The 13694-nt window shown below is 41.8% G+C and overlaps 1 protein-coding gene across 2 annotated transcripts in view; it reads left to right on the top strand.

Moving 5' to 3' along the window:
- The window catches only part of LOC123319855 (zinc finger protein rotund), a 226466-nt gene that overhangs the window by 122299 nt on the left and 90473 nt on the right, over window positions 1-13694 (top strand). For both annotated transcript variants that reach the window (XM_044906857.1, XM_044906858.1), the window contains exon 4: window positions 7181-7292. In XM_044906857.1, the coding sequence (XP_044762792.1) occupies window positions 7181-7292 (112 nt within the window). The remainder of the gene's footprint in view (window positions 1-7180; window positions 7293-13694) is intronic.

Below are 13694 nucleotides of genomic sequence, written 5' to 3'. Positions count from 1 at the left end.
TGAACCGAAGATCTGATTCCAGACATCGGTTCGACCATTTGTCAGAATTTCTATTTGACTTTAGGTCCAGCAACTATCTGGAAGGTGAGAGAATATTTTCATCTTATACTGAAATAAAGGTAGAATTCTGGATTTCTCCTATGTCTAAGTGACTGTAGATAATTCATTATGGCTGGAAAGTCAGAGGGCCTGGTCTTCTTTAACAATTACATTTCATCAGCGAACCTACCTAGTGATGTTATGGTGAAAAACTTAAGTATTGAGAAGAACTTCAACAATGCTTCGAGATGCTATGTAAAATTGGAGGATGGGGAAGAGAATACGCCACCCAACATCTAAAAGCAAATACCATAAAATGGTGCACTGATGTTTTCAAAACCACGATAGGAGTTGGCGCTGGAATAAACGGAGAAAGCAACAGGTGTGCATCGTTGTTAGGCTCCTGCCAGAGTGTCTTTCAAGCATAACTATTGGCAGTATAATGATGTGTAGACACAATGACTCAAACCTGGAAAATAAACAACCAAATATGTCATATAGTGATCAATTCCGATAGTCAAGCTGTTATTAAGCTCCTATATTATCGACTTAAAGCTGCTATGGGGAGAAAACTCAACGAAACAGGCGAGGACAACGAGGTCTTTCTGGTTCCTGGTCATTCAGGACTCGAAGGAAGGACTTACCTACTGGACTAAGACCTTCATGTGGTTATAAGAAAATGCAACTATAAAAAGAAGGTTTTGGAGAAGGGAAGACCAAAAGAGCAACATTCTGCTGAAATATTCAAGGATACACTCCAAAAAGTTCCTTGGGAGTTTTAAACCTACTCCAAAACGTATTTGGGTCTTAGTAAGACTGAGTTACGCTTCCTAACTGGGTTTCTAACAGGACATTATCGTCTCATATGATGAGAATGGATTTATCATGAACTGACGAGTGTAGATTCTGTAGGAGTAAACTCCTATTCACAGAGTGCCTCGCCGTTTTGAGTCAATGCATAGAATGTCTTGGACGATAAAGTATCAGGAGGAACGAGTACTTAGCCTCCTTGAAGCCTCCCAGATACTGGAGTCCATTAGAGCTCTGAAGGTGGATTGGGAGCTGTAGTTGGAGCTGTGATGAGATCTTTAAACTATAAACTAGATGTTTCTCATGAAATGAAAACTGTTTATTGTCTTGTTTCGTTGGATTACACGGAAATCTGGTTCGAAAAGAAATCAGCAGAAGAGCTGATTTCCTATGGGACACTCTCAATGAGTTCATCCTCCAAGCCATAAAACCGGTTTCCTCCAGATGACACTTCCATCACTCCACAGCCTGCCCGAAATCAACAGGTCCACCCTAAATTCTTCCACCAAATGGACCTCGGCTTGAAACTGGAGGGGCAACTGATTAATTGCCCCGAACCAAACCCTCTCGCACGGTAACGATGAATTTGGGGTAACGATCGAGTCCGAAATCTCTCTGTTATCGTGGATACCCCGTGCTGACCCGAATTTCGGGGAAATTGGGACACTTGTTGAGATCGGACACGGAGTGGCTGATTTAGGGTCGTTCGTATTCCACCCGTATGCTCACAGGGGTTGAAAAATGGTTGTCGGAGGGAGAAGAGCAACGGAATGTGCAAATTCTCGGTTGAAACTAGAAGGTAGAGGCATAAAAAGGACAGTTTACGAATTTAGTTGCGGTAAAATCTTTTTGAACTTTCTGTGTGTGAGCTTCATACTCAAATCTTCGGCATTTTGGAGCATCCTTGAGGGGACCAAACAGCTGAAAGTCCCGTTGAGAAGAACTGAGTACTTCCCATTCAAGTAGCTTTAGTATAAGCTCAGTTTGGTTTCTTGTATTTGGTAGAGTCTACTCTCTTAACTCTAACTCCTCTAGGTACTACATGATGCTGGCGAAGACATTGACGAGTTCCATTGGGCTGTGAGAAATGGTAAAATTTGGAGAAAAACTGTTTCATTTATTCGAATCAGTATGGAATGGAGTTTTTGTGCTCAAGTTTCGAGAACGATACTCCAGCTAAGATGGTGGCAGTCAGCAGCGATACGCTTAAGTCAAATTTTCAGTCAAGTTTTCAACAGCTTTTCGCTGTTGGTATGGCCCAGATTTTTTCGATTATTCCCTGCTTGACTTGAGGCAGGGTGTGTGGGCGATGTTTGAAAACCTCATCCTTCAGGTAGCCTCGAAGAAAAAAGTCGCAGGAACCCTAAGAAACATAAAGAGCCCTTCCGCACCTAACAACTTCAGAACAAAAGGGTGACTCAGTTAAAGATCCTGACGTAAAGGGTTGAATTCGAGTTATTAATTCAATCATTCAATATCCAGGGTTTGCACCCCATATATACAATATAACGACTGGTTTGAAACAACGACCCACTCTCCGTATTCATGATCGATCCTCCCAAATTTCCACCAGGTACCCACGAAAGCTCCGCTCCCAATTTTCCTCGACCTCGACAAGAAAAACGCCGGGCAAGGCGTATGAGCGTTGTCTGGTTGCCGTGGCTACGGCAAGGTCATGTCCCTTACCCCCACCAAAGACGTCGGGAATTTCCCTCCCGTCGATCGTGGGAAATTTTGGGGAGGGTAGGGGAGGGGGCGAACAGCGTCTAATACACCCATATCGTTTTGATGATTTCCAATTTGGTTGAATTAACTTGTGCCCCCAGGCCGCTGGGGCGCTGAAATAACTGTAGAATGGGAGTTTGGGGGTGAGTTGTTGAATATGGCTGGCTGGTTGATTCGGGTTTTGTTGTTCATAAAAGGAATATAGGTTTGTTACATGAAACTTGGATTGTCTGGTTTTTGTAGACATGGGTGGTTTTAATTGTTAGATGTAACTGAGGGTTCTATATTATAGAGAACGTTGTTCCATAGGAGCTGAACGCACTATGTATGGGCCAAAATGAGGGATTAATGTCTTGTCAACTCTCCTGTCTGATGAAGGAGGAGAATTGCTCATCTTTCTTTAAAAGGATGGTATTTGAAGATACCAATCAGCTCTATAAAAGCTTTCGTATGGGCATCAATGGACGGTCTAAGTTGCAGTGGTTAGGCTCGAGCTTTCAGCAGTCACAACATTAAGGTTATCAAGAGGAGAGTTAGTTTGGAATCAAACCAAAACCTGCTCTTCGAAATCTTTAGGTGCTGAAAGTCTTTGCTATGTTTACATACTTACATCATTTCTTGCTATGTTTACATACATACATCATTTCTTGATGTACTTTTGGTGATCAGAAAATGGACCATCACAATAGATCAGGAGCTCGCAATGATACAATGAATGAAGTATGACATTGTGGTCACATCTAATGCAGATTTAGTTTTATCATAACCATTCTGAGTTTTATAGCAAGATGTTCTGAGATAATGCCAGCTCAACTAGATGAAATACATAGATAAGACTCTTTCCAGAGCCACGGTGGCCATACGGGCTTGCATGGAAAGACATGGGGCATGAAACCGAAAATTGTACTGTGGCTTTACACAGGGGTTGTACGCCTATTTTCACCTATGCGTCTCTAGCATGGTGGACAAAAACCGAAGAGGTCACCACACGCTACCGGTTACAGAAACTGCAAAGCCAGGTCTGTGTTGGTATTATGGGAGCTATGCATACAGCTCTTACAGAAGCGCTTGAGACCATACTTGATTTGCCTCCCCGAAACCTACATGAGAGGAAATCCAGCTAGCTGGAAGCGATAAGAATATCCCTCAACGTGAATCTCCTATCCGGAAACTTGGTTGGTCATATGAGGATATTAAATCGACTGGAATCAAACCTCTTGGCAAAACCATCGAATGCTATACAAATCAACTTCGATTTCGAAAAGCTCTTTGAAACGGTCATAGCTGACCGTCCTAGTGCATTAAGTTTCGTAAATCGTCTGGACGGAAAGTCATTCACATGGTTTACAGATGGATGAAAATCAGAGAGGGGCACCGGCATTGGCTTCTCTAAAGCCCCTCTATTTTACAGACCGAGACAGTGGCTGTTCACGTATGCACTCAGGAGTGTTCTAAAATGCACTTCAAAGGGGCACATATCTATATCTTGACGGACAACCAGGCCACTCTGAGGTCCCTGGAATCACACTGCCAGGGATCTCTGATGACATGGGATTGCCATAATACGATAAAGTAACTGGCCAGAGGCAATAAAGTGACTCTAATATGGGTACCAGGGCATTGTGGTGTTGAAGGAAATGTAAAAGCCGATGAACTTGCAAACATAGGATCAAGGTTAACACCTGCGGGATCTGAGCCTTTCTGAGGGCCTGGAAGACCAATATAAGGCAGCGGTCCAACAATGGGAGTTGACCAACAGAATAATCCTCTGGTGAAACACTCCTCGACTTACTCAGTCAAAGAAATTCGTGATGATTTCACCGACCTACACCAGAAAGCTTCTGAAGCTGTCACGAGCAGATCTTCGGGTCATGGTGGGACTGCTGACGAGGTATTGCCGGTACAAATATCATTTGTACGGCAAGTAGGGAGTACGGAGTACGGAGTCAGTATATGAGATTTGCAGGCTGTGTGAATGAGAAGAAGAAATAACTGAACACATGGTACGTAAGTGTCCAGAGCTGGCTGGAATAAGAACCATTCATATGAGGAAACCGGTCCTGGATACTCACGAGATAACGGCCAAAGATCCTAAAGATGTTGTCGGTTATATCAACACTATTGACGACCTCCTTGGGCTAGTATGAATGCGTAGGGTAAAGACCAAAAGATCGACATGGTCGCAGTTACCGAGTGGCTAACCTAGCCACATATTTAAACCATCTTTGAAAAGAGGCCAGGAAATCTAGTCCTTAAAGAAGATGAACAAATATTCCAATGTAATATGTTCTAGTGTTCGATGCTCAACCAAACCCAAATATTCATTACAACACTTGGATTCCATCCAGAAAAGAGCATTACAACTGATTGATGGCTCATCTTGAACAGGCAGCCTACAGCTGTTGTTGGCAATGCTCCTTTCAGCTACAGTAAATGATTCCAGCTGCTGCCAATCACACAAGCACCACTAGGGCTATGTTGCTCAGTTATCAACTCCAAGAACATATTTAATGGAACTGGAAATGCAGAAGAACCATCGGTTAACTCAAGAGACCTTTGGACGAAAGCTACAAACATTCTATGGTAATGTGATTCATCTCATTGTGATCTTTGGAGAGAAGCTTGAAGTATCGAAGTCTACAAAAATTTTTTCGTAGACTACTGAAGCTCTGAGTGGTACAATAAGCAAGGAGATGAGCAAATGTTGCTTCCGAATGAGTTTCTCTTCCAATTCTGCTTTTCTGACCCTCGAGCCTGCTCCACATACATCGTCGCCTCAGGACCCTTTGACGGGACCGTTTTTCTTCGATCCCCTGACCCAGACCCCCCGCCCCTGCCCTCTCATTCCGCGCCAAAACGAATCGTTCTGCGAACTCATCGGAATTCCCGATACTTGTGTACAAAAGGAACGTATCAACGTCGGAATATTTCAATTTGTTAGGTCGCCCCGGGTGGGTGGTCAGAAAAAACCGTTTACGGGCCCATAACCAGTCGATTTCCCTGCAAAGACGCGGGGTGAGGATCGGCGAGCCGGAAAATTCTCGTGTGTGTGCCTTCCTCGCCGGGAAAATTGACGGAGACGTCTTGGGTGGAGGAAAATACGTTAGGAATAAAATATGTATGTGTCGGCGGAGACGGGCGAGACGTTCCAGTCGAAAATAATAAATGGATCGATATGGGAAATTGGGTTTGGGAGGTTGGAGCTGCAGGGTCGATGGATTTGTTATGTTTAATTTCATGAAAATCGGTTTTTGATCTCATATTTTCAATTTTTGTCTTGCTACATTGAAAATTTTTGATCTAGTAGAAATCCAATGGAATCAGTTAACTTGAGGTCATTTGATTGAACATAACCTATCAGAACATTGTACGTATACTCCATTCACTTTTATTTTAGCACTCGGTTGGCCATGGAACTTTGACACATTTCACTCTGTATAGCACGAAAATGTCAAAATTGTCAAAACATTTTTGGGTTTTGAATCAACGCTATGTTGCACGTTCTACGTAAAAGTTTCTGTTATGACTTATTTTATCACAATGTCGAATCTCTTCGGAAAATATGTGACGAACATTATTGAAGTTTATACAAACTGATTGAAGGCATACCAAATCCAGTTATTTGCATGGAAAATACAAGAGATCAGTATAAAATCATGATATGCACTAGCTTGAGGAGAGTTAATGTTCGTTTTCTTCTTTAGCTAAAGTTTGAATATGTTACATCAGTTGTAGATTTCAAAAGTATTAACCCGAAGATGAAATGCATATGTTGCAGTGGTTGGGAATGGGTTTATCCCAAAGGAACTAAAAGGTAATTACAAGAATGTTAAATTCTTCAACAAAAATCATCTTGCATCAATATAAGTGGAAGGAATTAAAGGAAGTTTCAAGTCAAGATGAACTTCACCTTTGAACAAAAATTTCACATGAATAAACAATTGACAGGACAACTAGCGCGTATTTGTGGCTGTTCATCTTAATACACTGATTAAATAATATTAATTAGGTATTTATTGGTACCTTAAGACATTTACAATGTACAGGACAAGTCAAATGAAAAATAGAAGAATCAATTTTCGAGAACTTATTCTACGATGACATTCATCGAAAATCCTGTAGTAAACTTTTCGCATTAATTCACTCAGACATAAAATTCTCAAATGCCACCACTTTTTTGGGTCTCCCAATAGAAGGAAATTCTTTGTCATCCTCCACATTCACAATCTTTCTGATTGTGGAAATATTCAGCTGAAATATAAGTCGTTTAGATTCAGATGGAACATTATATAAACTTGGGGACTCAAATGCTCAGTCTGTTTCCAAGCAACAAGCTTTCGGAATCTATTATAAATTTTCGACCATTTATCAAAGTCCTTGGGTTATTACTACTGAAAATATAATGCATTTTCGCAATATGTTAATTTTTTTTTGTTCTCTCTTATCATTGTTGTTGTAGACTTATTACCCTCATTTCCCTCTTTTTGGTCCCATGGATTTTCCATAAACCAATAAAAACAACACTCTGAATTCTTGAATAATATTGAAAAAAACTAAAACAAGAAGTTTGGAGAAGAATTAATTTAAAAATTTTCCTTTTTTCCAGCAATGCGGTCAACACGTCAAAGACGACTACACCAACTGGACGAGAAACACGATGGGCATAAACAAACAAGGATACGAGGCGAAGATGAACGAACACAACCAAATGGGCAAAGGTGAGTTGACGACGGTAGAACCGTTAAATCTGATACGATCCTGATTATCCTCTTTCACCGACTATCTGAAGGAAGCTGGCCAACGTAAAAATTCGCGATTACCTACTGCACAAACCCGTTCGAACAAGTCGTACAACAGGGTACGACTGAAGTACGTTCTAAAACCTGAAATATCTAGCTGAAAAATAGAGGATCAATTTGCTCGATGCCATTGATGATGACGACTGTACAGTTATTCAATTTACGACTGTATACGATGCAAATGGAGCGAAGCGAAGAATCTATACAGGGTGCGTCCGTTCTTACGTTCACCTAACGAAACTCGGTCGTTAGACAGAGTCATAGTGGATCAGCCTAGAGAGTTTCAAGCAAGGAATAGAGCAAGTAATGCAACGTTAAACGTCACGAGACTTTTTTGTTGTATGTTGCACCCAATGTCTTTTAGTGTTGGATTTGGAAACAGAAACAAGGTCACAACTTCCTTAGTTTCCGGTCATTCAGGAATCAAATTAGACAATAGTATATGGTTATAATTCGAAAAAGGGGTTACAGTTCACTTTGACCCTCATCACAGCTGATCTCATCACATGGCCATCTACAGCTCCAGAGTTCCAATGATCTCCAGTATCTGGAAAGGCTTCATGGAGGCTGAGTACTCTTCCTCTTTATATTTTCTCGTCCAAGGCATTCTTTAAGTAGTCTTACACTGGCGAGGTACTCTGTGATCGGGTGATCAGGAGTTTCTTCTTCTTCCCACAGAATCTACACTCGTTAGTTTCTGATGAACCCATTCTCATCGATCCATGTCTGGAAGATTTCTCCAGAGTGTTTTCCTCTTGGTTTCTTCCCTCTCCAGAAACTCTTTCCTATACCACCCAAAGGCTCTGGGCCAGTAGGTGACTTCCTCGTTTCTTTTGGTTCCAGGGAGACCTGGAACCCAGACTAAAGACCTTGTTGTTCTTGCCTATTTCATTGAGTTTCCTTCGGCACTCCCATGTCAGCTTTGAGTCGATGACATTGGAGTTCATTGCCTTGATAGTGGCTTGACTTACAAAATAGATCACCATGCCACATCCTTTCCAGGTTTACGTCCACGCATCCTTTGACTGAAAGTATTTGTCCTGCATGTTCCAGTTCCTCCTCCTGTCGTGGTTTTTGAACCATTTTATGGTATTTGCTCTGAGATTTTGTATGGTATACTCCTTCTCGAGGTGCTCCACTAGTAGCTTCGATAGAAATGGTTTGATAACCTGATAATGTCTCAGCTACCCTCGTCGTCAACACTTCCTATATTCATTTTATAATGGAATCATACACTTCTCGCCTTACAAGTGCTACTCTGACAAACACCTGCGTTGTGTTGTCAGAGATATGTCTAGGAAAGAGCACATTGAGATCTCATTGTTATCCAGAGTTTTCTGGATGACTTCAGTCAGCCAATACATAGCAGCCCCTGTTGAACTTCTCTCCCAGTACGTATGCTGACATTTATGAAGTGGTTTTTCTCCAGATTCCCATCTAGTTATCCAGTATTGCCTCCGTCTGAAAGATCTTGGGTCAGACCTGTCGTTTATTCTCTCTTTTGAAATGAAGGTTAGGTTAGGTGAGGTTAGGTTAGGTTACGTATGCTGACATTTGTGATGTAGTTTTTCTTCAGATTCTCCTCTAATTATCCACTATTTTCTCCGTCTGAAAGATCGTGGGTCAGACCTGTCCTTTCTCCTCTCTTATGGAAAGGTTACTTTTGTCTCTATTTATTAGGTATTTGACGCAATGGCTGAGCTGTTTCTTGTTATCTTCAGCATATGGGTAAAAGTCTCTCTTACTTCTGCAGGTACAAGCAACACCAATACTGTCCTAGTAAATTTTTCTGTGGGAGCTCATAATTTACCAGTCCAATCCACCCCATTTTCGTTCTCAATGAATAAACTATCAGATGCAGTTTGTGAACGGCAGAAACCTTGTTAATTAGGTAATCATCTTGGTCTTCCTTTGACTTCGAAGATATCAAGCGACCATATTATGTGAAGGCATAACCTTCTTTTCTCTCTGGATCGTGTGAAAATACTTCTGGAATGGTATATACAGGGTGAGCCGTGACTAGTACAAATATTTCAACAGTAAATTCTTGAAGTCAAAAGCAACACTTTTTCTTATACCATTTCTGCCCTGGTAAAAAGATATAGCCATTTTGTGTTTTCATAATGAGCTGCGCCACCACTGGAAAAACAAAATTACCTTCAGAATAACTAGCTACATCTGTGACATTACACACAAAGCAAGCAACATCAACAAATATTTGTTGATAACCTCTTGAAGTCATACCAGATGCTGCAATTCATTAGAACTCTGGCTGTAGATGATCTAGCTGCAAAAACAGCTTCAATGAGGAACACCAAATATAGCAAGTGCTGTATAAAGCCTCGAAGCTATCTACAATCAACTTCTTCGGATGTCTGGGGCCATCCACACTGTTTTCTTTGTGTTGGACGCTACATGACACGTTGCATTCGTTCGTTTCGCACTCTGCATCATTTTCACCAGCGATTACCTTCATTGTGACATACGCGGAAGTGGCGGATTTTTCGATTGAGCAAACGCAATTAATTAGCGAAACTACACGTTCGTTCCTCGCAATCGAAAAGCCTCCAAGGTCGATCAAATTCGTACGACACCTGTACCACACAACGTAATATAGTTATAATTCATTCCCGAGCAAGAATAACCATTCCCATAACATATAACCAGGTCTGTCTCATAAATATGCACGAGCGCTTATTGAATTTGTCCGTATCGATGCCAGCCAGTAATTTCGCCGCGTTGGTACCAACGCAACAGGGCGAAAATCCCAAGACGTTTCAACAATCTCCATATTAATTTTTTTTTTATGTTTGCGTCGGTTTTTTATTCAATTTTCGATGGGAGTCTGATGCAAATAGACGGTAATTGTGAGTAGGCTCCCGCAAGCCGCAAAATTTATATTGTTCGTCATTATCCAGTTGAGCGGTAGCAGAGTATCCATAGAGATTTATCGATAACGATTAAGAAGGTAAACTGAATTACTGTCATCGCGCGAAATTAAGCGAAAATTGCACCAGTCGGACGATTTATCCCTTATTATGATAATCTGGCCGAATGAAAATTTCGTTGAGTAAACATCGATCGGGTAATTTCTGAAATTATCAATTGAATTGACGATCTTTCTTGTTCATCAATTGATAAAATCTGCTGAAGATTATACGTCGTCGGATCTGTAATTTCGCGGTTAGGTTGAAATTGATAGCAATAAGGAGATGAGATAAAGGTGGCGCCTATGTAATCATATCGTTTAAAACTGGCCGATCCGCTTTAAGAGCAACAAAAATATATATGCAGATTTCCATTACTCTTATATCTGGCATCGCGACATTTTTTTCTATCGTCTGGTTATCATGATAAATGTCATATGATACACGATGCATCCCTTTGAAGCACTTGCAAGGTTTAGGCTCCATTCTGGCTTGCTCGAATTTTCACTTCTAATTGATTTTATAGCTTTTGGATTTACCTGCAGCATATGCCATTGCATGGAAAGATAGTTTGATTTTCAAACTTTATACATATCTGAAGTGTGGAAAGATGGTAAGCTGTCTAGTAAACGTGCTGTCAGATAGAAGGTTTCAAGTTTTTGTTGAGGATAAGAGAAGTAATTTCAAAACTTTCCTTAATGGTCTTCCACAGAGATCAGTTTTTTCACCTTTTCTCTTCAATTTATATCTGTGTGATATCCCTAACACTTCTTCTGAGAGATTCATATACGCTGATGATATTGACCTCGCATTCCGTCGTTCTCATGTAAGATGAATACAGCATAATGGCTCTACAACCGACCAACTCTTAACTAAGAGGTGCTGGACTTAGATTCAGATTTGATGGAGGCCTATTTAACTTGAAGTGCCTCAGAGCAAAAACCCTTTCAAAGTTTATCACGGAACTTCACTATGCAGACGACTGCGCACTTATCGCTAGCAGCTCAGAGGATTCAGATAATGTTGGACACCTATAAACATATATACGAAGCTTTAGGCCTTTGATTCAATATCGAGAAGACCAAAATCCTGGTAAGTCCGTCAGGAAGCCTTCAAACAGATATCAGCCTGGAGAATGAAACTCTAGAACAGGTCGAGCAGTTCGAATACTTGGGAAGCTTCATAAATACTAGGGCTATCCTAGACACGGAAATACACAACCGTATCAATTCAGCATCACGGGCATTCTGGAAGCTAAAAGACAGAGTGTTTCAAAATCATGACCTCAATCTGAAGACTAAGACAGCTGTTTACAAAGTAGTGGTCCCTCCAACGCTTCTTTACGAAAGCTAAAGCTGGACGCCCTACAGGCGACATATTAAACAGCTTGAACAAACGCAACAACGTCATCTAAGACAAATAATGCACATCGGATGGTTCCACGGAGTTTCGAATGCAGAAGTCTTGCAACGCGTGAGTTGTACAACAATTGAGACTCAAGTAACGAGGGTCCGACTCAGATTGAGCGGCCACATTCTGAGGATGCAAGACACAAGACTCCCCAAAATAGCTCTGTATGGCGAATTCACAGAGGCAGCTCGGAAACCAGGAGGCCAGTACAAGCGGTTTAAGGATACACTACATCAATCCCTAAAATCAGTTAATGCCAATCATAACTGGGAACAACTAGCGTTACACAGGTCACAGTGGAGGTCTTTGGTCCAGGGTTATAATGGAGACTCGAGAAGGATACAGCGGCGGCCAGATCTGGTTGGTGACTATCCATGCCCGGAGTGTGGAAGGATCTGTAGGTCACGGTTATCTTTAGTCACAGAAGGGCAAAGGGCACACAGTTGCAAGTCAGTTCGCACCGTTTTTTTATCTTTTCGTAGATTTATTCCCGGTAACAGGATGCAGCAATGCAATTTTTTTTGTAGCAGGAGGAAAATCTGCAAATCAGACGAACCACCCTCTCCTGAGGGGGAACAAATGTGGGGATTCTCACTCTCCTGAGCTCGAGACCCACTAAAAACCTTTAAGTGTTTCTTGAATATTGGTTGCAGGCATTTGCCTATAAACCGTTCATCTCTTAGTCGGTTTTCTTCTCGCACACTATCGTGCTGGGATTTATGTGTTTATCCTCTAATGGATAAAACTTTATTGGATTTTTCAATAAGTTTATGTTCTTATTTTAATCTCTTCTTAATTGATCTCTTGGTCTCCTTCGGTAAATTCGCATTCTCCTTTTGTCTTCCTCTGGGTCGTAGTCCACTAGTCTCCTGAGTTCCTGATTCGGATGGTTTTTCGCTGTTTCGAATAATTTCTCTGCTTTTCTGTTCATGAATTCCGTTATGGTTTCCCATTTTAGGTTCCTATAAAGCTGTCTATTCCTGACAAACCAAGGTGCATCTATTGCACATCGTAGCAGCTTGCTTTCAGTGGCCTGAATTCTTATTATGTGGCTCTTTGCCGCGAAACCCCAGGCAACTGATCCATAAGTCAGTTGAGGCCTAGCAACGGCTTTGATTATCTTCAATTTTGTCTGGTTCGACATGTGGCTTCTTCTTCCTATTAGAGGGTAGAGTCTATTCATCGCTGCTTTCGTTTTGTCGATTGCTTGTTATTCCTAAATATTTGGCTTCATTTTTCCAGTCGATTTCTTCGCCGTCAACTTCTAAATTCGTCGTGGGTCGCAGTCTTCTCTTCTGCAGTAATATTGCTTGGCTGTTTTGTCCATTGAGCTTGATTTTCCACTTTATGCACCAGTCATTTGTTGCGTCAATCGTTTCTTGTAGAACTCGTTCTATTACTTCTGGATTGCGGTGTCGAGTTGCTATGCCTGTGTCCTCAGCATATAACGTTAATGCAGCAATGAAGGAAAAAACCCTTCCCTTAGACTAACCCTTGGCATAAAGTAGACTCGAATCAGTCACAAACTTCCCGATACGAACTCGCGAAGTCAAACGACTTCCCAGTCCAGTTCTTCTTCTTCGACAGCACCAAGGTGAAACCACCGAAATTCGCAAATTCGCCAGCTTTCAACTCGTCACAACACCAGGAAGCACACACGTTCGACGTGCGCAAGGTCTTATCTAATCGCCTCTACATCTCCGGGCCGCCAGACCTCGCCGACATCAATCTCTGGCGACCTTGATGGCCACCATTTCCGTCCCAAGACCGGGCGAGCCAAAACACCCTCGGGCGTCCAATTTTCGGATGCCCGCTTCGCAAACGTTTCGGCCCGGCCAGCTGAGTGTATGGTCGTCGGTCGCCTATTAAAAAATCGCGAACTTGGATTTCCTGTATAACTCGTTTTGCGGCCAACGAACGCGAATTAGATTGCCGTTAGTGTGTGGAGAAAACCGACGGGCCGTCTATCTAGACGGCCTTAGGC

Source organism: Coccinella septempunctata, chromosome 9 (assembly GCF_907165205.1).
Source record: "Coccinella septempunctata chromosome 9, icCocSept1.1, whole genome shotgun sequence".
Lineage (NCBI taxonomy): Eukaryota > Metazoa > Arthropoda > Insecta > Coleoptera > Coccinellidae > Coccinella > Coccinella septempunctata.
This window is presented reverse-complemented; position numbering and strand designations above follow the sequence as displayed.